This window comes from Furipterus horrens, unplaced genomic scaffold, assembly GCF_987537825.1.
Source record: "Furipterus horrens unplaced genomic scaffold, mFurHor1.1.pri manual_scaffold_2, whole genome shotgun sequence".
NCBI classification, from domain to species: domain Eukaryota; kingdom Metazoa; phylum Chordata; class Mammalia; order Chiroptera; family Furipteridae; genus Furipterus; species Furipterus horrens.
The window spans coordinates 42,534,344-42,561,059 of NW_028327172.1; the positions used below are offsets into that span (position 1 = coordinate 42,534,344).

Below are 26,716 nucleotides of genomic sequence, written 5' to 3' on the forward strand. Positions count from 1 at the left end.
ACCCAATCTCCCTCCCCTATCACTCATCTATCCATTTATACACATATCATATTTATTCTGTTTCTCTGGAAAGCTCTATTATAAGACTAGGATTGGTCTGTAGTCTTAGTGACAAAGCAACACTAAGAAAAATAATTGTCCCACATCCCACCCCAGGGAGACAGATGAGTTACCTGAACTGGGTGGGTACATGGCACAGCAAAGGGAAGGACAGGCTGTGGGTGCTGAGATGAAGAACAGACCTAAATTTGGCAGCACAGTCAGGATAGACTGCCCAGCATCGTTAAGTAGAATGGAAGGCCACTGAGATGCCATATTGATGAGTGTATGTCATGTGTTCATTCTAATGAAGATATTGTCTGAAAATGCAGAAACTTATGATCACCTTCAGGTGATTGTTCTAGATACTCACACTGTCTTTAGTTGGTCCTACAGGTTGAAGTTTCCTTATGTTACGAGTCCACCCAAACTGTCCCCTGTGGCTACACATCTGCTTCACTGATGTCCACTTGGTCCTGGGGCCACAGAGACACAAAGATATGATTGCTACTCAGAGGTTTAAGAGGTCATGGAGGAGAAACCCTAGAACTGATTTGCAGAGAGCAAATCTACACTTGGTACCCACCAGACTTTTTGATCCTAGGAAATTTTCTCCTGTCAGTTTACTGAGAGGAGAGAGCATGACTGGAAGCAACTTAAAAGTTTCATATTCCTTTCAGCTGAGGGCTCCAAGCTGGGGGCCAGGAGCCTCTGCTAAAGTGTGCAGACCTTTTGTTGCATAGAAAATTTCAGGTCTTTCTTTGTAACTGGGTACTTCGTTCTGGATTGGGTGTTCCAGTAAGTGAAAAGACCCGATGTCCTTGGAGAGTTATTTGTCCATAATTGGAGAGCACAGATTATTTCTGGTGAATCAGAGCATCAGTCGTAATAACAATGGGGAGGCAGGAAGTCAGAAGTAAAATAAAAAATTTAGAGATTAATTTCCTTCACTTTCTATGGGTGAGTGCTAAGGTATAAACAGGTGCATACACACAAAGATACTGGAAATTTCCACCTTGGAATCCTTTGTCTCATTAAAGGTCATCAAAAGTGAGGAAGCTTGGAATTCCTGGTGACAATCAGGACTAAGAAAAGACAATACCTGACCAAAAAGCATGTTTTGGGGGGGCACTGAACTTGATTGGGGAAAAGTTGGAAATAAAAATGCAAAAAGACAGTGGGATCCCACCAAGTTCTGAATGAACATATTCCCCTCCTATGTCATTGAAAGGATAATGGCTTTTCTCTTTGTTCTTGAGAATCAAGTCACTGCAAATGTAGGGCTGTCCTGGGCAATAAAACACTTCCCTAAACTACTGTTAAGAAACCCCGCTCATTGTGTCATTGTGAATAATAAGTTTTTTTTTTCCTTTTTTATTTTATTTTCGTTTTTCAATTACAGTTGTATAATAAGTTTTTAAAGCTGAGCAGACAGAGCTAATATATGTCAGGCTGTCTTTGTCCTGAGAAATCACCCAGAGCACAGTCTAGGATTTTACACCAGGTTTATTGAAGGAAGGGAGCAAAAGAGATTAGAGGTAAGAGAGAAACTCCCGGTTCAAATTGAGAGTCTGTAGAAATAAAGGAGAAAGAGGGAATGGAGAAAAGAGAAAAGAGACTCCCAGCCCACCTCAACGGCCCATAGTAGTTTGCTGCCTATACCTGCAGGTGCCATCTCCACATCTTTACAAACATACATTCAGTTAGGGGGAGTTTACGGATCAATGCATTCAACAGGTCATTTACATCTCCCTGCTTTTCCCCAGTGAATATGTCGTGCTAGGTCCATCAACATTTCTTCTTGGAACATGCAAAGTCCATTTCTAATTTCCTATGGGAGAGACTAGGTCCAAGTTAATTTGCATATAGTTCATTTACATGTGTCAGAAGTCCAGGTGGGCACATGGTCCAGCTGTTGCCCTGTTTTGACAATGACAGAACGGAAAGTGTAGGCAGCACAGATGCCCCAAAGGAACTGGGCTGGAGGGAGGAGGCTTTGGGAAGAGATGATCCACCATGCCTGGAGCTTGCACAGTGACAGTAGAGGCTATGGTAGAAGCCTCACTCCCTCCTGCTCATCGCCCCAACTGGACTGCCATGTCCTGACAATATATAAATTCAATTTTAGTAAAATAGAATTATTCCTCAAAAATGGAAAGAAAAAAAAAAAGACTAGGTAGCTAGAAATGGTAGAAACATGTATTTTACAATTGTTAAAATGTAAAGAAAACTGTAATTCTTTCATCATTATTTTATTTCTTAAAACAAAGCAAGAGCAATAAGGTTGAAAATGAACTAATATGTATTCTTACAGTTATGTATTTCAGTCACAGTGAGAGGCGAACAAAAAAATGAATAGATAGCATATTTGATTACTCCTTTTGTGATGAAAATGACAGAAGTTACCAGAAAACATTCTGTTCTTTAACTTTCACAATACTACATCAGGTAAATTCCATTAGCTTTACAAATGAAAAACTGAATCCCATAAAATTTATTGAGGTAGATTATTTGATGAAGGCCAATATGTAACAAACCAGAATTATAATAAAATTCTCACTGTTGTGCACACACGCGTGCACGTGTGCACACACACACATACACACACACACACACACACCTATCACAGGCAGAGCTGGAGGTGTCCGACAGCAGCACAGAGGTATCTGGCATCTGAAACATGAGACTTCAGTAAAAACTACCCTCGTGCCCCTTGAAGGCACCAACCTGCTTCATGAGACACTGACATAGCTTATATTTCTCAGTAATTAGTAGAGAAAATGTTTATTAGGTTGAGACACAATATTATACTTAATGACATTTTTCTTCTCACAGTGATCCGAACTATGGTATGTTTTTTATACCAGGACGATTTTTAGTAAATGAAGCAAGCATTCAAATATTTTATTCAAAGTTACACTGCATGCAATTGGAGAGACTGCACTTGAAATCAGATGTTGAACACAAACCCCCACTTAGCACCTATTATTTGTGATACTGTCTCCCTCACTCCTTGATGAATAAGGAGCATCATGGTTGAACTGACACATCACTGAGGACTCATTCTGCAGTGAATAACTGCTGTACAAGGTCTTGAATAAGATACAAAAGTTGTTGAACAGCTTTCTTATTCTTCTCAGTGACAGAGGAAATGAGATTGTAAAAATTTGGCCTAGATGTCACCTCCATACAGCTCTTTCTTATGAGGCATTAGTCATTTTATTTGGGATGACAGAAAATAGTGAATTGATTCTTTACTAATGCAAACAGGACATTGGGAAAAAAATGCTCACCACGAGGCGAAGTATTAACTCTATTATTGAATGAAGGATGTTGAAATGAAAAAAAGGGAGGCAGCAATAAGAAGTTAGTGAGAATGGTGAAGGTAAACTCAGTGTCTTAGGCGCACCCAAGCCCAGAGGTGCTACGTAGAAGTGGTTGAGGGCGTAAGAGATTTAAGAGCTTGGAGAACACAGTGTCATGGGGAGAGTACAATTCCTGGGACTGAAATATGGATGAATTTTCTGAGGAAAGGAACATGAAGAGAATTTATGGATGAGAAACCCATGGTTGGTGATGTTAAAAAATGAGACAGAGCCAGCATCATAGTCTAGGAAAACCCCAACACGTTGGGGAGGGACAGTCAGGCAGAGGGTTACATTCAAAGGACTAGAGGAGGAAGATTTTGCAAAAGCATTATATTCAACCTTATTCACTAACCCTATAACCCAAAAGGCACCTTCACCATATACCCCCACCCACCAGGCCTGTTTCTGTGACACATCCACCTCCCAGTAATGTTTCCCTGATGTGACAGGCGGTGCGCCAAGTACAACAGGTTTCTTCTGATTTGTAGCGGAATGGTACTCATATCTCACTTGTCTCTGATCTGCAGAAATCACAATATTTTCTTTGTCGCTGGCAGGGTACAGGGTAATGTGAACTGCAGAAAAATTACAGGGTTGGGTTAGGAATTATGATGTACCTTTACTTGTGGCATTGTGGGATCTTGAGAATAATGTGAGTAGAAACTGAGAAGAATTTAGTTCTATCTTGGGAATAGGTATAACATTGCTGAGGCATAATATATATGTGTGAGTCAGAAAGTAAATGTAGGTCTTAAAACAAAAGACATAATAGAAAACACAAAATTATGAAAGAAAATGAGCACAAGGACTTTATGATATTGTGGTTTCACCTTACCCCAATAGCGGCGCACATCTGTCAGCTCTGAAATGATAAAAATTCATAATATTAAATATAAGAAAAGGAGTCAGCACTTCAATCTATTTACTCTCCTGATCAGAGAAAAGGTTAGAAACCTATGTGAGGTGGTAAACGGAAGAATGAGAGATGAACAAGACAGCTCCTCATTAAATATGACCCCAATATCAGCACATAATATCCATGCTCCTTTGTCTCCTCTATGCACACCTAGGAACTGAACCCTCCTCCCTCTGTAACCCCCACCATCACAAGAACCCCACAGCCACCCTTGCTCAGGCACTGCTCACCATTAATCGCTTGCAGCAACCCACTCAGGTCAGGAACTTGGAACTCTCTCCTTCGTTCTTTGGAGACGGTTTTAGGCTTCTTCAGAGTGAAGGTCTTACCCCTAAGAATGACAAAAAAAGATCCCCACACCTGACTTTTTGTCTCTCCAAAACTATGGATTTTTGTCTATTCACCCCATTAAGCACTTGAGCCTCCTTCCATGGACCCCTGAGAAAGGAGAGAGCACTCCTGACCTTGGAGTCAAAGAAATGTGCTCATGTCTAACTTTACAATACACTCTATATGATCTTAGGAAGGACTTGACCTCTCAAAAGCATAGTTTATTCTTTCCAAATGAAAACAAACCCCCACCTCTCTTAACCTCCTGGAATCTTATAAAATGCATAAAATGAATTTTTTTTAAAAAGGAAACTGATTTCTAAAAACAAAATAATGTGAGGAAAAGTAACTGAATGGATGTGAAGAGAAATTACATGAAAGGGAGGTTGCCAAATCAGGCTTTTAGTTGTTTGAGATACATCAGATGAGGGAATACTGTCTAGAGGGATCAAGATCTTTAAAGTCTGCTCCCTAGTAGGGAGGCCCTCAGAATAACATCTGAGATTTCAGATTCTCTCAGTAAAAATTGTAACTCTTGGAAAAAAAACACATTATATATACCATTCTAATAGTTGTCAGAATTTTATGTGTTTGAAGAGCTTCTTGCAGCCACATAGGTGTGCAGATTTAGAAACAAGGATGCTGCCCTTTCATTCTGGCTTCAGAAGTGCATGGTCAAGAGGGATCAATTGTTTGCACCAGGCCAAGATATTCTTTATGATTTAAGTTTGTTTTTGAAAAATAAAGAGAACTCTATGGAAGGACCTGCTTCCTTCTATTCCCAAGGGAGAAATGTAAATATAAGAGTCCTGTCCAATTCTGGGTGCTCAGCAGGTAGAGCAAACACAACCTACCAACAATAGATCAAGCAGCTGTGAAATATGGGAACCTGAGTTAGGTTCAGGCATGCTGGGTGAATAAAAATTATGAGGTCACATGGGTCTGATACTGCAACATCTTATCCCAAACTGCTGCTGACACTAACTCTGCAACTTCCCCACCTAAATATCACACTATAGAAACCAGTCCATTCTCAACAGTTAGAGAACACTCAAGCTGTGATATGTGAACAGACATTGAAGATGAAACTACACCCAAATTTCCCTGCCCTGAACAATATTTTATTTTAATTAACAACCAGATAACTTTAGTGGCTTTAAACCTCTTTTTGCAGCACAAAAGGACCATCTCTGGTCTCCCACACATACCTTTCCATGATGCCATTCACATCCTAGGGAGAAAAGAGGAAACATGAGTCAGGAAGTAATAAGTCTTCCTCACTTACAAAGCTTCACATCATCCTTACCACCCCCTGATGTGGTGAGAATAGAGATGGGCCCAATGTGAGAGCCAACAAGTAAAGACCCCAGTCAATCATTCCAGAAGACTCATGGCTTCCTCATTTATTCAACATGAATGTAAAGTTATGTACTATTACTTGTCAAGCATTATGCCATAATTGGGAGAATCAAAGATGAGGAGTTATAATATTCCTCAAGAATTTTGCATAACTTCTGCTAAGGGTACAAACAACAAATGTATTACTGTAGACTTTTCTCAAGCCTCTCCTCATTTTATACACTATCTATACTTGACTTCATTCACTCCTCAATTAAACATATGCAATTATTTCCAAGTGTTATTTTTACTCAATTTTGTCTCTTAAATGCAGGTTAATATATTCCTTAGTTAAGAAGCCACAGGAACTAGTAACTTGGTATATATATATACCTTACTCTTCACCAACCAAATTGTCTTCTCCCTTATACTCGTTTGTCCATGTTACTGATATCCCCTCGGTCACTGTCCTAAACACTACAATATTTACCTGCATCTCAGTCTCTATCAAGCCAGTTTAGTCCACATCATTAGCAGTTTTTGGTATTTGAACTTCTTATCAACACAGATTTATCTCTTGAATACCTATCTACCAATAACATTTGTTCTTCTCTATCTCAGAATAACTTCTTCCATGACACCAAAAACTAGGCAAACTGATGGGTTTATACACACACACATTTGCTTTGCTCTCAGTATTAGGGCTTTGTTGTTGAATGACCAAAAAAAGCAATTAAAAGCGGATGAAGTAGAGAAAAAGAACTTGGGGGCAGTTTTAACTTTAGTCAAAGCTTAATTTTGAGGCTCAAATATTGTTATCAGGATTTGGTTTATGTCATTCTCCAAATTCTATTTCTGCTCTCTCCTTAGTTCATGAAGAAAACATGAATCTCCTCATATAAACTCCATAAAAAGAAAACTTGTCTTCCCAGTTGTATCAAATAATTCTGAGGTCTGCATGGCACTGGCCTACGTTGGATCAAGTGCCCATATTAAAGCATCATTGTGTTGTTGCTGTAATAATAGAAAGCAATGCTGGAGACAAGTATCTGTATTTTACTGGAAGGATACAGTATTAATCTGAAGTAGATCATGATAAAATAGGATGCATATTATGTTTAAAAGAGAACTACCACAAAAACAGAAAATAGTAACACTAAATATTCTATACAAAATATCTGTTTAACTCAAAATAAGCTTGTCAATGAGAAAGAGAATGATAAAAGTCACAAGCAACATACAGAAGTAAATAATACAATACAAATAAAATAGAGCTACATGAGATTGCATTAAATGTAATTGTCTTAATCCATCAATTAAAAGGCAGATATTTGGGGACTAGATGAAAAGAAATTTTTGTTAGCTACAAAAGACATATTTTGGATTCAAAGACACAAATATGGCAAAAGTAAAATGATAGAATCTGGTCAATGGTGGAGTAGGTAAATGCTGTGACTGTCTCCTCCCACAACTGCATGAAAATTATAACTAATTACAAAATAACTACCTTTGAGAATCACGTGAAGATGTGATGAACAGAACCCTTATAACTAAGGATATAAAGAAGAACTCACTTTCAGACTGATAGGAGGGGCTTAGACAAAACTGGCTGGCACCATACCCTTCTGTGGAGGTTAACAAATAGTAGGAATATCATGGGTGCAGAGATATCACCTGTGAAAGAAGTCACAGCTCCACATCCAGCTCCTCCACCAGGAGCAGCAGTGCTGGGAAGAGGAGTCCCCATAATCCTGGCTGTGAAAACCAGCACAGACTCAGTCCAGGTGAGATGGAGGGCTGCTGCAAAACCTGGTATCTTCTTAAAGGGCCCTAGCATAGTATCTCTCCCTCACAAACACCCATGCTAAGCTCCAGAGGAGGGCCAGAAGCTTGCAAAGTGCTAGAGACTTACAGGGAGAAACTGAATTGCCTGGCTTCAGGTGGATGGCTGAGGAGCAGGAGTGCAACCCTCCCAAGGACTAAAATACCAGCAGGCAACATTGTTTTCTTGTGCAGACCTGCCCCTACACAGCCAGCCTATGAAGACCACGGCCAAATCTGAGTCTCCATTAACCAGGCTAACATCACTCTTGCCCCATCCTGATGATTCTCTGAAACCCCACTGCACCCAATTCAAGCCTCTGACCAAACCTTTTTTAGCGGGTAAGCGACACAAGCGGCTGGCCTGCCAGCCCATGCTGCAGGCTTTCTTAAAATCTCTCAAAGGTCCACAACCCCCAAACAAGCATTGGCTGGCCTCAGTTGCCCCTTTCCCTCTTGCTAAGCAGACCAAAACAGCAGTAGTGGCAACTGACCTTGGTTAACAGTATAGCATCTCCAAGGCACCTCCAAGCCCAGCACAGGCAGCCACCAACCGCAGATCACTTTGTGACTCCTAATAGGTGGTCCTGGGCCAGACAAAGGAAGTGGCTGACCTTGGCTTACACCAGAGCCCCTCCCAAGAGGCCCCAGAACCAATACACCTGGTGGCCAGTTTCAGACCACACCAGAGTACCACCCAATTAGAGCCACTAATGACATATCCAAAGGGTGGACACAGCGGGCACTAGAGCTCTGCTAAAGGGAATCTCACTCACTCCATGGAGTCGGCCCCCTTACAACAGCTTGTTCACTGTAGTCAATGCCATTACTCACAGCCACTCAGCCTGAGGGTCAACAGCAATTGAGGCTCAACTACAGCAGGAGAAGACACACGACCCACACAAGGGACACCCCTGAAGCACCCCACTCATGTGAACAGAAAAACTGTAAAACATACTACTGTGTTTCCCTGAAAACAAGACATCCCCCAAAATAAGAAAGACCTAGTGCTTAGAAATATAAGGCGTCCCCTGAAAATAAGACCTAGCGCATCTTTAGGAGCAAAAATTATTATAAGACACTGTCTTATTTTTGGGAAAACAGGGTATTACACAAGAGAACTCTACTAAGACTGGGATACATGGCAGATATACCTAATACATAGAAATAAACATAGGGAGGCAGCCAAAATAAGAAGATAAGGAATCATGCCCCAAATGAAAGATCAGGCTAAAACTTCATAGAAATAACTAAACAAAATGGGCGTAGGCAATCCACCAGATGCAGAATTCTAAACACTGGTTATTAGGAGGCTCACTGAACTTAGGGAAATTATAGATGATCTCAGTGAGAACTTCAAGAAAGAGACAGGGTTGGGGTGAAGGTCAAGAGAAAAAAAAAAAAGAAAGACACAGGAAACATAACAAAGCAGACAGCATAAAAAACATGGAGTGAGAAAGGAAGACTACAAAAAGAGAATATTAAAAGCAGCAAGGGAAAAGCAGTTGGTTACCTCTCAAGTATTCTATAAGACCATCAGCTGATTTCTCAACAGAAAATCTGCAGGCCAGAAGAGATTGGCACTATTCAAAGTGATGAAAAGCAAGGACCTACAACATTGATTACTCTACCCAGCAAAGCTATGACTTTGAATTGAAGGAGACACAAAAAGCTTCCCAGATAAGAAAAAGATGAAGGAGTTCACCACCATCAAACTGGTTTTATAAGAAATGTTCAAGGGACTTAAAAAGAAGAAGAAAATCAAAATGGCATCTATAGACCCTTTCACACAATGAATGCACAATACACATTTTCTTCAAGTCTACATAATAATTTTTGTACATATAAATTTTAGGTCATAAAGCAACTGTCAATACATTTAAAAATTGAAATACTAAAATACATGTTTTTTCATTAGAAAGGAATTACATTTAAAATATACAGAAGAAAAAGTGAGAAAATTATCAAGTATTTGTAAATTAAACAATAGTTTCAAAGATACCAAAGGTTGACCAAAAAAAAAAAAAAAATCACAAAGGAAATTTGAAAATCAGTTAAATTGAATCAAAATAGCAAGAAAATAATCCAAATGTATAGAAGATAACAAAAACAATGTACTTATATCTTTAAAAACAATAACAGGAGGCCCTCGATGTGTGGCTCAGTGGATTGAGTGCCAGTCTGTAAACTGAAAGGTCACTGGTTCGATTTCCAGTCAGGGTAATGGGGGCATTTGAGAGGCAACTGATCACACCTGAATATTTCTGTCCCTCTCTTCTTCACTTCCTTCCTATTTATTTAAAAAGTAAATAAATAAAATCTTAAAAAAAAATTATAACAGGAGAGATTGTGTCAAATCAGTGGTATAAATTCTCACTTTGAGAAACTAGAAAAATAACATCAAATTAAACACAATACACACGCATGCATACACAGATTCATGTACACATGTGCATATATACAAACACAAAAGAAACAATGTAAATAAGAGCAGAAATTAATGATATAAGAAGGGTAAAAATAGATAAATCAATAAAACAATGAAGTTTATTCTTTTTTTTTTTTCAGATTTAATGTGTTTTATTGATTAAAATATTACATTTGTGCCAATTTCCCTTCCCTCTGCTCCCCTCCACCCGGTGGCCCCCCTCCCTCCAGTTGTCCCCCCCTTTTAGATTATGTCCATTAGTTGTGCATACAGTTCCTCCCAATCTCTCTCCGTCTATTCCATTCCCTCCTACCATGATCCCCAATTCCTATATCATCTCCCTCCCTCTCCCCACTCCCCCTCCCTGTTGACCTCCCCCCACTATGCTTCCCTTACCCACAGTTCCTTTTCCACTCTCGTTGCCTGTTTAGTTTGCCTTTGTTTCATCTCCCTAGCTTCTGTTTTTTAAACCAGTCCCTTTAACATCTCATATAACAGTGGTTTGGATCTAATGAACTCTTTCAGTTTTATTTTGTCCTGGAAACACTTTCTCTGTCCTTCTATTCTGAATGACAATTTCGCTGGATAGAGTATTCGTGGTTGTAGGTTTTGGATTTTCATTACTTTGAATATTTCTTGCCAGTCCCTTCTTGCCTGTAGTGTTTCCCTTGAGAAGTCAGCTGATAGTCTAATTGGGACCCCTTTGTACATAATTCTTTTCTTCTCTCTTGCTGCTTTTAAGATTCTCTCTTTATCCTTAATTTTTGACATTTTGATTATAATGTGTCTTGGAGTGGTTCTCCCTGGGTCCAGTCTCTTGGGAACTCTCCTTGCTTCCTGGACCTGCATGTCTATTCCCTTCCCCAAGTCTGGGAAGTTCTCCTTTATTATATTTTCACTCAATTTTTCAAGTTCTAGTTCATCTTCCTCATTCTCTGGCAAACCAATGATTCTTATGTTGGGCCTTTTATAGCTGTCCCAGAGGTTTCTGATCCTCTCATTGTTGCTTCCTATTTCCTCTCGCTGCATTGGTTGACTGCTTGTTCCTTCTCCATATTCCAGTTTGTTGAAATGAACTCTGGATTCCTCACCATCTGTCTCGTATGTGGTTTTGTTCCTTTCGTTATGAAAGTTTTTCGCTTCTTTCATATCTTTTTCCTGCTCTTTTGTGAATTCTGTAAGCCACCTGATAACAATGGCCCAGAACTGAGCCTCTGACAGGTTTCTTATCTGTTCATCTGTCAGGTTCTCTATCTGCTGTCTGGTGAGTTGTGCCACCGGGATCTCTATATTTGTCTGCCACATTTTGACAGATGCGTTTTGTTTTCCTGGGCTGGCTGTCGGGGGCAGTGCCTGTGTACGCGTCACAAATCAGCGACCAGCCGGCGCCTGACTGTCCGCGACCTATTTCGCAGCCCTGTGGTGCTTTCTGTGGGGGCGGGGGTCCAAGATGGATTCACACAGTTATTCAGCTAGGAGACCGGGATCCGTCCTCCCGCCCCCCTGGGCCTCACTGTTCAAGGCGATGCTGCGGCTGCTCTCCCCAGCGCCCGGAGTCGCGTATGCCAGGGGCTTGATTGGAGTCGCGCACGCCAGGGGCTTGATTGCCTCCGGGATTTTTCGCCGCCCCGCCAGCCGCTCCGCAAACAGCTTTGCCTTCTTTAACTCTTACCTGCCCAAATGGCACCGCTGGTTTATAACTTCATATGTTGGGCTTCCGTGTAGTTTTATTTTCTGGAATTTCTAGTTATCCTTTGTTTTGAAGTAGTTGTATTCCTCTATAGTTGTAGAGGAAGACCTAGCGTGTCCGTCTAAGCCTCCATCTTGGCCGGAAGTCCAATGAAGTTTATTCTTGAAAATCATCAATAAAATTAAAACCAACTCGACCAAAAAAAGAAAGCAAATCACCTTCTAAGAAATAAGGGGGCACATTACTGTAAGTACTGTAGAAATGAAAAAGCTTATAAGGGATTAAAATGACTAACTTCACGTCTACAAATCTGACAATTAGAAACAACAAATTTCTACATTATCAAAAACTGAATCAAAAAATGGTAAAAAAAAACTGAAGAAAACAATACAATTATATATATATATATAAATACCTTTCCAAAGAAGAAAAGCCCAGACTAAGATTGTTTCCTGGTAAATGTGTCTATTGAATAATTTAAAAATAAATTATACCAATCTTTCACAATTGTTTATTCAAAAATACAGAAGAGAAAAATCTAAACTCGTTCTATGAGGGAAAAAACAAAACCAACACTCTTGGGTCATGAGGAGGTATCTGAAAAATATTCTAGGCTAGATCACAGATATAGGGGCCTATGGAATCATATAATCAAACACAAAGGATCTCCCACAGTCAGATTTTTGCACTGCAATTGATACATTAATAAAAACAAGATTTTCTCTTGTTATGCATGCATTAGGTTATTCCTATAACCTCTAAAATGGATGCTGGGAAAGGTTACTGCAAGACCATGGGAACCTCAGCGTCACCACCAGAAAGAGCACAGCCACGCAGCAGAGCAGAAAACTTAGTCTTCATTTTTCTCAAGCTCAGATGCTGGGGCTTCTTCCCAAGTCTTACCTGCAGCATCTTCATCGTTGACCCCTGCAAACGATGCTCCAGATCCGAGATGAGATCTCTCAACAACTGGTTCTGCTGGACCAGCTCAGTCTCAGACTGTTCCAGGTTATGGAGAATATCCTTCTCCTCCTTCTCCAGCTTTTGCAGCTCCTTCTCCTCCTCAGTGTCTAGGAACATTCTCATTTTATTAAAACAATATTGGATACTTTGCTTGTCATTTTGTAGTTGACTCTTCAGGAATGAGAAAGACACAGAGGGAGTCAGGCTATCAGGCAGAGACTGGGAGCCAGAAAAAGAAGTATTTTATTTGGAAGCTCTCATACAGAAGGAAGATGGAAGCAGGGGAGCAATTTGGGGTGGGGGAGGGGCTGATTTTTTGTATTATTCTTTCTCTTCAACACATTGCAAAATAATGGCCTCAAGTCTGCATTATTGAAGCCATCCCTGAAGCAAAATAGGACACCCGGTTGTGGCTCAGCTTTCACACAGCTGCCCAGGATCTCATGCCTCCCTGCATTACTCCTGTCCCCAAACCCCACCCTTGACCTAACACTGAGCACCGAGGACAGACCCATGAACCACTGGAAATTGTCTTCCCGTGGAAGAGTAAAAGGCTAAAAATAATGACAGAAATCAACACAGAATTCACTGGCCATCCTCACCAGAGAGTCTCTCTGAGAATCACTAACCTACAAATATGTTAATTTGTGACAGGTTCTATTTCAGCCCCATTTCTATCAGGAAAAGGATAAAGAACGGTTAATCAATGACTCTGGGCATATTGACTGTAAGGAACAAGAGGGAAGGGAGCCCCTTGTGACTGACACCCAAGGTCCTGCCCATATTCCTGTCTAACTCCATCAGGAAGAGTCTCCTCCTACCTTCCAAGAAGTCCTCTCATTTTTTATGTCAGCTTCCCAGTCCCCAGCTTGCTGCTCCTCTCCCCTCAGGCTGTGCAGAACTGTCTGCAGCTGTTCCTGTGAGAGATGAATCACAGCAGAGTCAAGCTATGGGCTTTCTCAGCCTCAGAATAGAGGACAAATGGAAAATCAGGCTGACCTCCGAAAAGTCTAGAGTTTACAGCAACTGTGAAATAGCAGTTAGAATCTGTGACTTGAAGGAAACCCGATGTGGTGAATGTTTTAAGGCTCAGGTGATAGAAGTCACCACTCCTTTGTCAGAAGACAGATTTTCTTTGCCCTACGAAAGAAACCTGATCCTGTAGTAAGGAAAGAACTTAGGTCTCAAACCACCCAGCTGCCCACTTATCTCTCCTATTCAAAGGGGCAAAGACAGCTTTGTTTGGGCACTGAACTTCTACATATTAGCACAAGTTATAAAAATATCTACTTTTTGTTTTGAGTCTGCTTATCATTTTGTAATTGTGTGGAATGCACAGAAATGTCCTTCAGGCCTTGGAAGGTGAGCATAGGGAAAAACCTGATCACGGGCCTCAGGGCTATGGTGCAAGGTAATTAGAGTCAATGCAAAGTAGAGATTTCCCATCAAGCACTATTTTCTCCATGCCTTTCCCCAATCCTGGTCTGTTACCTGGTATTCCCAGGCTACCTCCTCCATGAGGAATGTGTGGTGACCATGGTGCTCTTGAGATCTCTCACAAAGCAAGCAAATGAATCTCCCATCATCCTTGCAGAAGAGCAGGAGTTTCTCTCCATGGAGCACACAGACATCTCTCTGTTGCTCTTCCTCTGGGCTCAACTTGACCTTTTGAAGCATCTCCACTATGTTGGCCACCTGTAGATTAGGCCTCAGGTTCCTAGACTGGTAACTGATTCGGCACACAGGGCAGCTGCTGTCTCTTTCTTGGCTGCCCATGGACTCCTCGTTGTTTGCAGTGATGCAGGCTTTGCAGAAGCTGTGCCCACAGTCCAGGGTCAGGGGTTCTGTCAGGAGTTCCAAGCAGATGGGGCAGGTCACCTCCTCCTTGATGTCCACCAGGATTCCTGAAGCCATTGCAGCTGCTCCCCTGCTCCTATCTGTCCTGGTCTGAGGCTCCTCTGGCTCACAGATTTCTGCTAGATTGGAAAGGTTAAAGGGGGCAGAGTAAGAATGTAAGAATAAGAGATGCTAACTGTGTAGAAATCAAGGACAGGGAAAGAACAAATATGAAGGACAAAAAAGAAAACGTAGAGAAACAAGGAAAGGAGCTTGGTGAGCTGGTAAAAAAGATATTTCATAACAATTTTAAACACTCTTAGTTCATCTACCATGGCAAATTTCATTTTTATCTGTGCAATGGTTGTTATTACCCTTTATTTTACAGGATGGAAGGATGGCCTGAGGCCTTTCTACCAAGATCCTTGTGTGACTCAACATCTCAGCCACTTCCTCTTTCCCAGGGACAAAACACACCCTCGATGATAAAAGCACCAGACCACTTTTGTGTCTGAACTGATATATCTGCCTTTCTCTCAGCATGCAGTGCTGCCCCTGGATAGGTAAGACGCACTGTCTTCCTTCAATTAACGCTCTCCTTACATATTCATCTATCAGAAATGTTACAGAACCCCTGGGCTGTTCCAGTTGAAAACAAACCCACGGGCTCTTTAGTTAGGGGCCCGATTGCCCGCCGCCAAAATTATAACTCTCAATACCAGAGTTTAGTGAAAAGAAAAAGAATTGTTTATTTAACAGTTATATAGATTTAGTTATCTGCGGATTTCTGTTAAGTCTTATGCTCTTTAAAACACCCACAAACACATATCCTTGCCTCCCCCCCTTCCAAACCAGGCTAGTTTTAGGAAAGTCAGAGAAACCGTTTCCCTACTTTCCAAACACAGTTCAGCTTTACCAGCAGCTGCCAATCATTCAATCTGATTGGGGAGGTCCTTTCTGTGCTGTGGTGCCCTCCAGCTCTCAATGCAGGACCGCCTGGATTCTCAGCCTCCTTGTAAACCGCCTTCTTCCTGCAAACCGCGCGGATCTCCTCTCCTTCTCAAAACTGCATGGCGAGAGCCTCTTAAAGCAGCCTGGAGACCCCTTCTCCAAGCCCCATGGAGAAGGCCCCTTCACCAAGCCACGTGGAGGGAGCACACGAGAGAGCGAGAGAGCGAGAGAGCGAGAGAGCGAGAGCGAGCGCGCGAGCGTGCCAGAGAGAGTCAGAGCACCAGAGCCAGAGCGCGAGTGAGAACCCGAGTCAGAGAGCAAGAGTGTCTCAGAGTGAGAGCACGAGCGAGAGCCAGAGAGAGTCTGAGAGCGAGCGTCTGAAAGAGTCTCCGCTAAAATGTCTGCAGCTGCTTATATATCCCTGACTGCGTCATCTGACGCAGTGGGCGTTGCAAACAGTTCTGACCATTCACAGAACCTTACGTAGGCTCTGTGTGCTTTCCATACCGTCCCCTGGTTCAAGACTCCTCCCATCTGCCTGAGGCTTTGGATGCATTAAAGCCATTTGCATAAGAAAGACTGTAGCCACCAGCCTCAGGCATGTGGAAGCATTTGAAAAGCTGCTTACTTCTCCCCATCCCCCAGCAGCAAACTCTAGGGATTTTTGGACTCCCCTGTTTCTGTAACAGAAAGACCTGCTCTGACTTGCTTATTTACAGTGTAACCATTGTCATTGTAAGAGACAAAGAAACTGGTGACTCTCAAACCAGTAGGAAATAATTAACGGCTAAGGACAACTGTAATTGAATCTTAAATTAGAGGGTCAGTCTCTGAGCCAACAGTAAAGCAAAGGGAAAATCTTAGTATATAAGTTGGGAAATGACATTTTGCACCTCATCATGAATGTCCCTGAGATCAAAGGAGGAAAAGTATTTATTACCAAACACAGGGAAATGGGAAGATGTAGCTAGGCAGCTCAGCAAACAAGTTAGGGATTCTTCAAAGGAGAGCTGGAGACAGATCTATAACCAGATTACCCTTAGTTAATCACTACCCTCAATTAGTTAATCGCCTTAAATTGTAACTCCAGAGTATCCAGCATGGAAAAAGGGAGGAAAAGAAGGAGGAGGGAGAGGGGAAGGGGATGGCTACTTGTGTTAGTATAAAACCATCTTGCTTTTTTCCTGCCTCGGCACATGTCCCTGATATGGCTCTGCATCTGACCCTGAAGACCTGTGAATAAACAAACGCCTTGTTTACTGCTGAAGTCGTATGTCCCAGTGTTTTTATTGTGAGTGTTTCTCACACCATCATTTGCTGTATGTTTGAAATGACTTTTCTTATTATCATGACATAATATGTGACAATGTGTTTGTGTATTTGGCAAGAGCAAACCCTTTATTAGATGTGTACATAGAAACACTGAGTGACTTTAAAAGATTATTTATCTTCAACATGCACAGTTGTGATGAACCTAATGTATTCAGGGTCCTCTTCAGAGGTCTCTTCCTACCTTACTGAGTTCATCAAAGACAAAACAGGTAACTTAGAAGGTTCTGGAGAGTCTTGTGTTGATACATGGTAAAATTTCATGTTTGGCTGGAAATATGCAAAACATTGATAGGAGCCCAAAGTTGTGTATGTTTGTGGATGGTGGGGCGGGAGATAGCACAGATATACTCATAGTGTTACAGAAACAGGGGAGTCCAAAAATCCCCAGAGTTTGCTGCTGGGGGATGGGGAGAAGGAAGCAGCTTTTCAAATGCTTCCACATGCCTGAGGCTGGTGGCTACTGTCTTTCTTATGCAAATGGTTTTAATGCATCCAAAGCCTCAGGCAGATGGGAGGAGTCTTGAACCAGGGGACGGTATGGAAAGCACACAGAGCCTACGTAAGGTTCTGTGAATGGTCAGAACTGTTTGCAACGCCCACTGAGTCAGATGACGCAGTCAGGGATATATAAGCAGCTGCAGACATTTTAGCTGAGACTCTCTCAAGCTCTCATTTGGGCTCTGGCTCTCACTGGCGCTCTGGGACTCTCTCTGGCACGCTCGTGCTCTCACTCTGACACTCTCGCTCTCTGACTCGGGTTCTCACTCACGCTCTGGCGCTCTGACTCTCTCTCTGGCGCGCTCGCTCTTGCTCTCTCGTGTGCTCCCTCCACATGGCTTGGAGAAGGGGTCTCCAGGCTGCTTTAAGAGGCTCTTGCCATGCGGCTTTGAGAAGGAGAGAAGATCCACGCGGTTTTGCAGGAAGAAGGCAGTTTACAAGGAGGCTGAGAATCCAGGTGGTTCTGCATTGAGAGCTGGAGGGCACCACAGCACAGAAAGGACCTCCCCAATCAGATTGAATGATTGGCAGCTGCTGGTAAAGCTGAACTGTGTTTGGAAAGTAGGGAAACGGTTTCTGTGACTTTCCTAAAACTAGCCTGGTTTGGAAGGGGAGGAGGCAAGGATATGTGTTTGTGGGTATTTTAAAGAGCATAAGACTTAACAACAGAAATCCGCAAATAACTAAATCTATATAACTGTTAAATAAACAATTCTTTTTCTTTTCACCAAACTCTGGTATTGAGAGTTATAATTTTGGCGGCGGGCAATCGGGCCCCTAACTAACGAGCCTGTGGTTTTGTTTTCAACTGGAGCAGACCAGGGGTTCTGTAACAATAGGATCACACAAGTCACATACCTGGAGAAATAAGAACACAGATTAAATGAATATCTGTCCTGGGGAAGAAATCTCAAATATTTGGTAGGATGATTCAAGTAATTCTTAATGACTGTGAATTACATGCAAACAACTAATGTAAAACATGTACCCACAAACAAAAATATGAATGTAAACAGCTTTTAAACCACTATGACCCTTACATTCACTTGGAAAGGAACAGTAAATTAAATAATCAGTCATCAAGCTGATGTGAAAAACACTACTAGAGAAGTGTGCATGTTGTTGGGAAATCAAATAGTGGGGGCAGATAAAGGGTTGTCCAGCAATTCCAACTTGAAAATGTAAGGGTTGAACTGAAAGCTGAAGGAGATGAAAGAAATATAGCACACAAGTGAGGGAAAAATACATCAGGTAAAGAAATGATTTGTTCATGAAAGACATACTACCTTGTCTGAGTTTGGAAATGGCAGTGTAGTTGGTGTGCAGAAAACAGCTAGGCCTTTGGTATCACATGAGCATAGTGTCTATGATATATGGCACTTCTGCAGTTATGTAACATTTAGGGGCTCTTTTCCAAGAGCAAAAGAAATTATCCATGTTTTCCCCTCAGAGAAGGGGGGCATAATTAGCTTTGCCCTTGGGTGGTAGTGTTAGATGGATCCAGTGTGGAAATGGGAAGATGAGGAAGATGAATGCACCATTGCCCAGGGGAGAGATGATGATAGCTTTCAAGACAAGGTAGCAAAGCAAATGGAGAGCAGGGGATGAGGGTGAGACATAGGATGAGGTGAGAGGAAAAGACTGGCAGTTACATTAGCTACCTGGGGTCAAAGAGTCAGCATCGGGCTCTTTGTACCTGGAATGGTAATATTGCCTTACTCTTCTAATATGTTGGACTTTTGGTATTGTTTCTGAGAAACTTAGGAGGCTATTGTACTATAAAGCAGAAGGTCAGCTGCCTTGCAAAGCCATACTATTGATAGCAAAAATAGTCTGATATAAAAAGTGTATTTGGACGACTCCTATAGAACTCAAATGCCAGTTAATAACCTTAGACTTCATTTTTCATTAGAGGATGGTGACTTTCATAACCACCAGTGTCTCTTTTAGGCCCTTGGATGCTGTGCTTATGGGCTTTCACAAGGCAATTGGTACTTTGTAGCACTAGGCTTAGATAACCTGTGGTGGTTTCACACAAAACCACTGAATCTGGCTTCTTAAAAGCCTGAGAGGACAGGGATAAAGAAATTTCTATAGTACTGTGAAGACCATCACTAAGAGCTCACCTGAGGCAGCCATCGTGGGTATGTCATGTTTCCTGTCCTCTAGCTGTTGCTCAGCTAAGTGACAAGGCAGTTTATGTCTTATCAGGTCACATGAATGGAAATGACCATCCAAATTGGAAATCATACTGATAGTCAGTGAGGGTATCAGAGAAGAAGCACAGTGATGCTCATTCTCCCACCTGGACTCAGTATGGCTCTGTGGCCACAGTCAGGGCTCAGAAGTTCTCTCAGGAGCTCTAAGTAAATGAGATTATGAAGCAATAAAATAAAATAAAATAAATCTCAGTAGATAGTAATGCCTTGATGGTTGCCAAAGTTTGATGGTAAAAGCAATATCTGCAGTATGAGATAATGAGTTTTCTCTTTGCTCTGTGCTAGGAAAAGTTATAAAGGCTGTATGAAGATGAGTTTAGATCTACTAGCACTGTCCACTGGTGCCACGCTTATCACACATGAAGGGAAACTGATAAGGAATGAGGTTGAAGGAGAACCGGAAGTGTATTCCAGCTAATGGTCCACATACTGAAAACAGCCCATAGACCATATGCAGGTAGTCACTGGCTGCAGAGATGGGGGTCCAGGTCAGGCTCTGACGAACAGCAAGTGCAGAGGTAGACATTGCATCATGGGTAGATATTAAATGATGTCTACCCCTGTTTATGACTCAAGCATGATCCAAAAATGGGGTAGGAACCTCTAACTATTTGTCATCCCATTCAAGATCAAACCAATCCAGAGACACAGCAAGAGGTTATAGAGAAGGGAGGGGCAGAACAAGCATTCTGCCTTGGGGCTGAAGAATTTATTTATAGTGTGGCTACAAGGACCTAAGGTCAAATCACCTGCTGCTACAGGACACAGAAGAGCAAAGAGTAGAGGAGCTTGAGTCCTCACACATGGAGATGGACAGCCCACAACTGAGCAGTGACTCCAGGGTTCCACAGCAGGCAGGGAGATAAGATATGGAAAGGTGAGTGGAATCTGCGCTGGAGGGATATCGTAAATGCCTAGCCCATCCTTGAGTACCTATGGGTTTGTGCCCCACATCAGCCTCCTTAACCTGGGGACCTGTGCCAGAGAGATGAGCCCACAAAACATCTGCCTTCAAAAACGAACAACAGGGCTTATGCCCAGGAGGACCCTAGGGGTGTAGAGCACAGGGAGTCCCGCTCCTGCACGGGATTTAAAGGACTTAACAGAACTTGTCCCAGGACAACAGAACTTGTCCCAGGACGCGGGGCAAAAGCAGAAGTTTGAGAAGTACATAGACCATGAAGGAATCCATCTCCTGCAGGAGGAGCGGAAGCCTGTTGGATTCTCACCCGGGGCAGAGATGTGGAGGTGGCGGCGACACTGGTGACCCAGGCAGTGCTGTGCCAGCGGAGGGATGCCGCTCCCTCTAAGGCGCAGGTGCTGATGGTTATGCCTGCCCCACCCCCCTGCTGCAGCAGAGCAGCCAGAGCGACTGGGGAGCGCCCAGCCCCATTCCTCTCCTATCCTCTCCCAGCACCATCATCCGCCCCTCCATCGCGACTCCACCAAAGCCACCCCGCCACTAAGGCCCCACCCCAGGCTTTGGGCCGGGCGAACCCTCGGAGGGGACGCCCCCTAAGCGTTTGGTTGTGGTGGTTGGAATGGGAAGGCGTGCGGTTCCGCGCCCCACGGTCTCAAACAGCGGAAGACCAGAGTTCCTGGCAGGATACCACCCTCCAGGCACTGCAGAGAGAGCAAAAAGAAACTTACCCCAGTTTTCTTGGGAAAAAGGCTTGTTCACTTGTTCTGGAGTCCCAGCCTGAGGGGCAGTCGTGGGCAGGATTCACTCCCCAAACCAGGGGCTTGTTGTCCACAAAGAGGATCCGGAAGAACACAGTGAAAACGAAAGTTAAATATTTAGGGGAAGGGCAGGGAAAGACCGAATCTATGCAACCATGGGAAGCCTTCACATAGGAAGGGCCCCTAGGAAATATCGAGCCTTCTAGCCAGGGTCAGATGGGTTACGGACTACATTCTTAATCTTAGCTCAGCTCTGCTCCCCGAAGCTGTTCTCATGGCTTTGAAAGTCATTCATCCTTTGGAGAATTAGGCTTACCTAAACTGGGTAATGTCACACACATCAACCTCATCTTGCTCCCTTATAAATGATATGTCAGGAGTGTTATGGAGCATTAGCGAGCAAAGAGGACACGAGGCAATTTAGAAACAAATTGATGGCGTTTATTTACCTGGCCAGGGACGGTTCTTCCCACCTTCAGAGGCGGAAGATGGGAGAGCCGCGCTGCCTTACAGACTATAAGGTTTTTAAAGGTTTCTAAAGGCAAAAAAAACTAGACTCATGTCCTTGGAGCTGCCCAATAAAAGTAGTAGGTGGGAGAAACTACACATAGACACTTTCTAATTTAGAGGGGGCTTTAGCTGATAAACATTTAGTGCATTTAGTGCACTTAGTGCGCCTGGGATAGAGATAACAGCCAGGGTGAGCTAACACAGGGACTTCAGCTAGTAAATTCTTGGTAGTAAATTCTTGATGCATCTGGGATAGAGATAACAGCCAGGGTGAACTAACAAGGGGGCTTCAGCTAATAAATTCTTGGTGCATCTGGGATAAGTGAGCAAAATAACTTGCCACTGGAGTAAAAAAGCAAAAATGGCAAAATAGCAAAAAAAGTAAAAAATGACTTATCACAAGGAGGAGGGAATAAAGTTTACCTTTTACCACCGGGAGGACCCACGCTGAAGGCTCAGCTAAGGCAACAATACTGGCCACTCTCTCCTGCCCTGTATCTGCCAGCTAAAGGAAGTGAATCCGCTAATTTGTGTCAGTCAGAGGGGCTCTCTGACTGATAGCAGGGTGATGCTGACTTCCAGAACTTGGATTCAAGATGGACAAAATGACACTTTTCCTAAATGGACTGCAGAGATCAAACTACATTAAGTGTCATTTGTTGGACAATGTCATCTAATACCATTTAACAAAAAATCTCTATAGCCCTAGCTTAATAAAAATGAAAAAGGAAAGTAATTGTGAGGGATGATTTTATGTGTCAACGCGACTGGCCACTGGGTGCCCAGAGTAAACATTTGTCAACGTAAGAGAGTTTTAACTGTGTGAGTTCTTTCCAACTTAATTTAAATTTATAACTTTTAGGAACCTCAATTTCTAATAACCAAAAATAAGCAGCCAGTACTTTCTAGATTGGTTTTAGATTCAGTTGTTGATAGTTGTGAGTTTCTTGTCATTTTAGTGTTAATAGTTTTGATCTTCTTTTTCTTAAGTAAGTCCCTTTGACATTTCATATAATAAGGGCTTGGTGATGATGAACTTTAGCTTCATCTTGTCTGGGAAGCACTTCATCTGCCTTCCATTCTAAATGATAGCTTTGCTGGATAGAGTAATCCTGGTTGCAGGTAGGTTGCTTTTCATCACATTGAATACTACCTGCCAGTCCCTTCCTGCCTGCAAAGTGTCCTCTAAGAAATCAGCTGATAGTTCTATAGGCAACCTCCTGTAAGCAACTCTCCACCTCTTTCTTGCTGCCCCCAGGACTCTCTATCTTTCACCTTCGGCATCTCAGTCATGATGCATCCTGGTGTGGTCCCCTCTGGGTCCATCTCGCCTGGGACACTCCGTGCTTCCCAGACCTGTATGTCCATCTGCTTCACAAAATTTGGGAAGTTTTCCTCGTTGTTTTCAATTCTTGCTTCCTCATTCTGCACTGGTTGACAGCTTTTTTTCTTTCTTATGTTCCAAATCATTGATTTGAACCCTAGTTTCCTTCCCTTCACCATTGGTTTTGTGTGGATTTTCCTTCGTTTCACTTAGCATAGCCTTCACTTCTTCTCTATGTGTCTGCCATACTCAAGCATACCTGTCAAGCCTGTGAGCATCTTTATCACCAGTGTTTTGAATCCTGCATCTGTTAGGTTGTCTATCTCCTCATCTGTTAGGTTGGCTATCTCCTTGTCACTTAGTTCTCCCACTGGAAACTTGATCCATTTCCCCTTTTGGGCCATAGTTTTCTGTCTCCTCATTCTGACAGGCTCCTGTGTTTGTTTGCCTCCGCATCCCAGGTAGAGCTGTTGCTCCTTTTATGTTGTAAGGGGCAGAGCCTTAGGGATTCATCAGTACAAGGTGACCTATTTCACCATGTTGTGGTGCTATGTGTGGGGCAGGGGTCCGAGAGGGGACAATGCCGCCTGTCCAGCACTCACCTTTTTTTCAGGCACCTCTCCCACTTCTGCACCAGACTGGCGCCCCTCTAGTTGCTGCCCTGGCTGTCATTCCCAGAGTGGGTAGGTCTGAAGACATTCTAGGACTATGGGGGCCCTTTAAACAAGCGGACTCTGCTGAGACTTGCAGTTTCTGCCTCCACCCCAACCCCCACTGGTTTGCACAGTCAGAGACAATGAGGCTTGATTTTCCCCGGTGTTGGGACTGTGGGCTGTGATCTGGTGAGGAGCTGGAAATGCTCCCCAGGTGGCCCTCCTGACTTTTTAAAACATATGACTGCACTCTCTGCTGGCCTGCCGCTGCTGCCACTGCTGCTGCCACCACACCACATCCTCTCTGCCCTGGCTCTACTCCTCCTACCTGTCTGGATGAGTATTTCTTTGTTATATCTTTGTTTTCTGGACTTCCATGCAGCTTAATTTTCTGGAACTTCTTATTGTTTCTAGTTTTCAGGTAGTTGTATTCCTTCTTAGTTGTGGAGGGAGATGCAGCAGGTCTGTCTACACCTCCATTTTGGCCAGAAGTCTAGTTAATAAGTTTTAAATTCAGACCATCCTTTGTGGATACTTTAGGTCTCTGAGTTTGTAAGGCTGCCTTGCAGGCTTCCTCAGAGCTTGTCAGGTTAATATGTGGCCCCTTTTCATCCACACATTATTTCTGGGTGTGACTGTGAGGGTGTTGTTTCTAGATAAGATTAACATTTGGATCTGTGGTCTCAGTAAAATAGATTGAGGACCTGAGCAGAACAAAGAGATAGAGGAAGAAAGAAAGAAGCTGTTCCTTCTGTTACCTACATGCCTGCTTTGTCTGGGATATACATTCCTCCTGCCCTTCAACTAGGACTTACTCCATTGACTACCTGGTTCTCAAGCTTCTAAACCTGGACTAAGTTACACAGATGGGGAACTCAAACGCTGGAAAATTTTAGTTTCAGGTAACAGCTAATAAGCTTATAATCAATGTATGTAAAAAGCTATTGTTTCAGGAACTGAAGGTATGACCCACTTTGACTCCAGGTAACCATAAGCAGTTCCACCTTAATGCCTTAGGAGGACTGCAAGCAATCAAGATGGTATCTGAGGCATTGTACTCCAGGGTGAGGTGACCACTGCCCGGGGCACAAAGACCAGCACCCAGGACACAAAGACTATAGCAGCCCAGGGCCTAAGAACAACCACTCAGGACACAGATGAAAGAATGCTGCAGCTTTTACCTGATTAACCCTTTCCCTGAATTCCAAACCCCTTACTTACACTTTTCTTCTTATAAACAGGGCCCCTTTTATAATGGAATTTAAGACCGTCTGTTAGGGTACAAACCCACTGTCTTCTCAGATCCCCGACCATCTGAATAAAGAGCCCATAAAGATCCAATCCCTGTCTCTCCTTACTGGGTCTGGTAAATGACCGGCAGCACAGACACTGGCTTTACTGGTTTCGACACCACCAGTTTTCCTGTGTCTCCGACTTGTAGACGGCAAGGCCTGGAATTATTCAAATGCCGTAATCACATCAGCTAACTCCTGATTGTATAATATTGGTTCTGTGTCTCTGGAGAACCCGGACTAAAAGAGTGTGAAACGAATAACACAAGTGAACTGTGATAATGATAATGACTCTGGTAGACAGTGCAATTTCAAAGCATGTATTGGGGACAGTTAAGGGCACAAGGAGACTGTTGCAGAGGTGATAATGCACAAAGTCATCCTTAATCCAGTAAGAATAGGTCAGATGAAAAGCCAGAATAAAAAAAAAAAATCTTTGACTGTATCTACCATCTGATTTAGTCTGGGATGTAGATGTTTCTTTAACAGAAACAGAGCTTGTTAAGTAAATAAAGAGGCACCCCTACTTTAACTTTTTTTGCTTGTGTCTTAGCATCTTGTTGCCATGCCACTTCTGGTATTTTTTTGATTCATAGAGATCTGATCACATCTCTGGGAAGGGCTGTAGGAGGAGGTTGCCCCAGGCAAAGGTAAACAGTCTAGGACTGGATTGGCTGAGAAGCTAAATGCCTCCAGAGCACATGGAATTTTGGGCCAGAAGAGTTAAAATAAAAGGAGGGAAATGACTGGCTCTCTGGCTCTCTTTCTTGAGGATACCTGGGTGATCCTGCTGCAGCTTCCTGCACTTCCAAAGGACAATAGAAACAACTCTGGGTCCAGCCTAGGATCCAGCTGGCTTGGCAGAGGATGGCAGGGTTATTCTTTGGGTGTTCTAGAGGGGACAGCTCTGAGGCAGAAGCCTGACATTCTTCCAGAATTGTGTAGCTTTTGTATCTTAGGTTGTTTTAGTTTATAAATTAATACTATTAAAATCAGGTAATTAAAACTAACACTAATAAGGAAATGATAGGGGAACTCAGAGGTTAAAGATTTTAGCCTTAATTGATAGGCTTAAGTGACTAATGCATGTGGAAAGCTGTTATTCCAGAATTGTGCTGTTTTTGAATAAAGCCTCCTTTTCTTTGATCACCAAACCTTTGCCTCCAATATTTTTCCTAGAGGGTGTTGGTAGGCAGCAGGACCCCACTTGCAGTTCAGTAACATTTTTAGATTATTAACAACTATCAAACATCTCATTTTGTTGTATGAAAAGCTATAAAGATGGCCCTTATGGAAATCCCTCCCATGTGCTCCTTCTGCTCCTGATCTTTCACATGAGCTCAGTTTTGGGGGTACAAATACGGCCCAAGGAGAAGATGAGCAAAGCTAGTGGTGTTTCAGGAACTGCAGTGGATCCTTGATTGTGAACTTGGAAATCTTAAAGGCCTAGAAACTACAAAAAACCTATGGAGCAGGGCAGCTGTCACACCATTAAAGCTCACAAACCCAGAGAGGACAGTGTGCTAGC

General features: G+C 42.7%; 1 protein-coding gene across 1 annotated transcript; it reads right to left on the minus strand.

Moving 5' to 3' along the window:
• Nucleotides 1-2,327: 2,327 nt before the first annotated feature.
• Nucleotides 2,328-19,731, minus strand: LOC150018299 (tripartite motif-containing protein 5-like). Its single transcript, XM_090264534.1, has 8 exons — nt 19,637-19,731; nt 14,385-14,866; nt 13,715-13,810; nt 12,834-13,112; nt 5,862-5,884; nt 4,554-4,654; nt 4,243-4,269; nt 2,328-3,982 (listed from the first exon to the last, which is right to left on the minus strand). Exons 1-8 carry the CDS (start codon nt 19,647-19,649, stop codon nt 3,495-3,497), a joined length of 1,509 nt encoding a protein of 502 aa, XP_090120660.1. The 5' UTR covers nt 19,650-19,731; the 3' UTR covers nt 2,328-3,494.
• Between the last annotated feature and the right edge of the window lie 6,985 nt (nt 19,732-26,716).

What these genes read in the sequence shown, in the direction of transcription:
- LOC150018299 (XM_090264534.1), bottom strand. An exon ending in AGGTAGCCTGGGAATACCAG is followed by an intron (nt 13,811 to 14,384) that starts GTAACAGACCAG and finishes CATCTCTCACAG; the next exon opens with GAACAGCTGCAGACAGTTCT. An exon ending in GTGAATGGCATCATGGAAAG is followed by an intron (nt 4,655 to 5,861) that starts GTATGTGTGGGA and finishes TGTCATTCTTAG; the next exon opens with GGGTAAGACCTTCACTCTGA.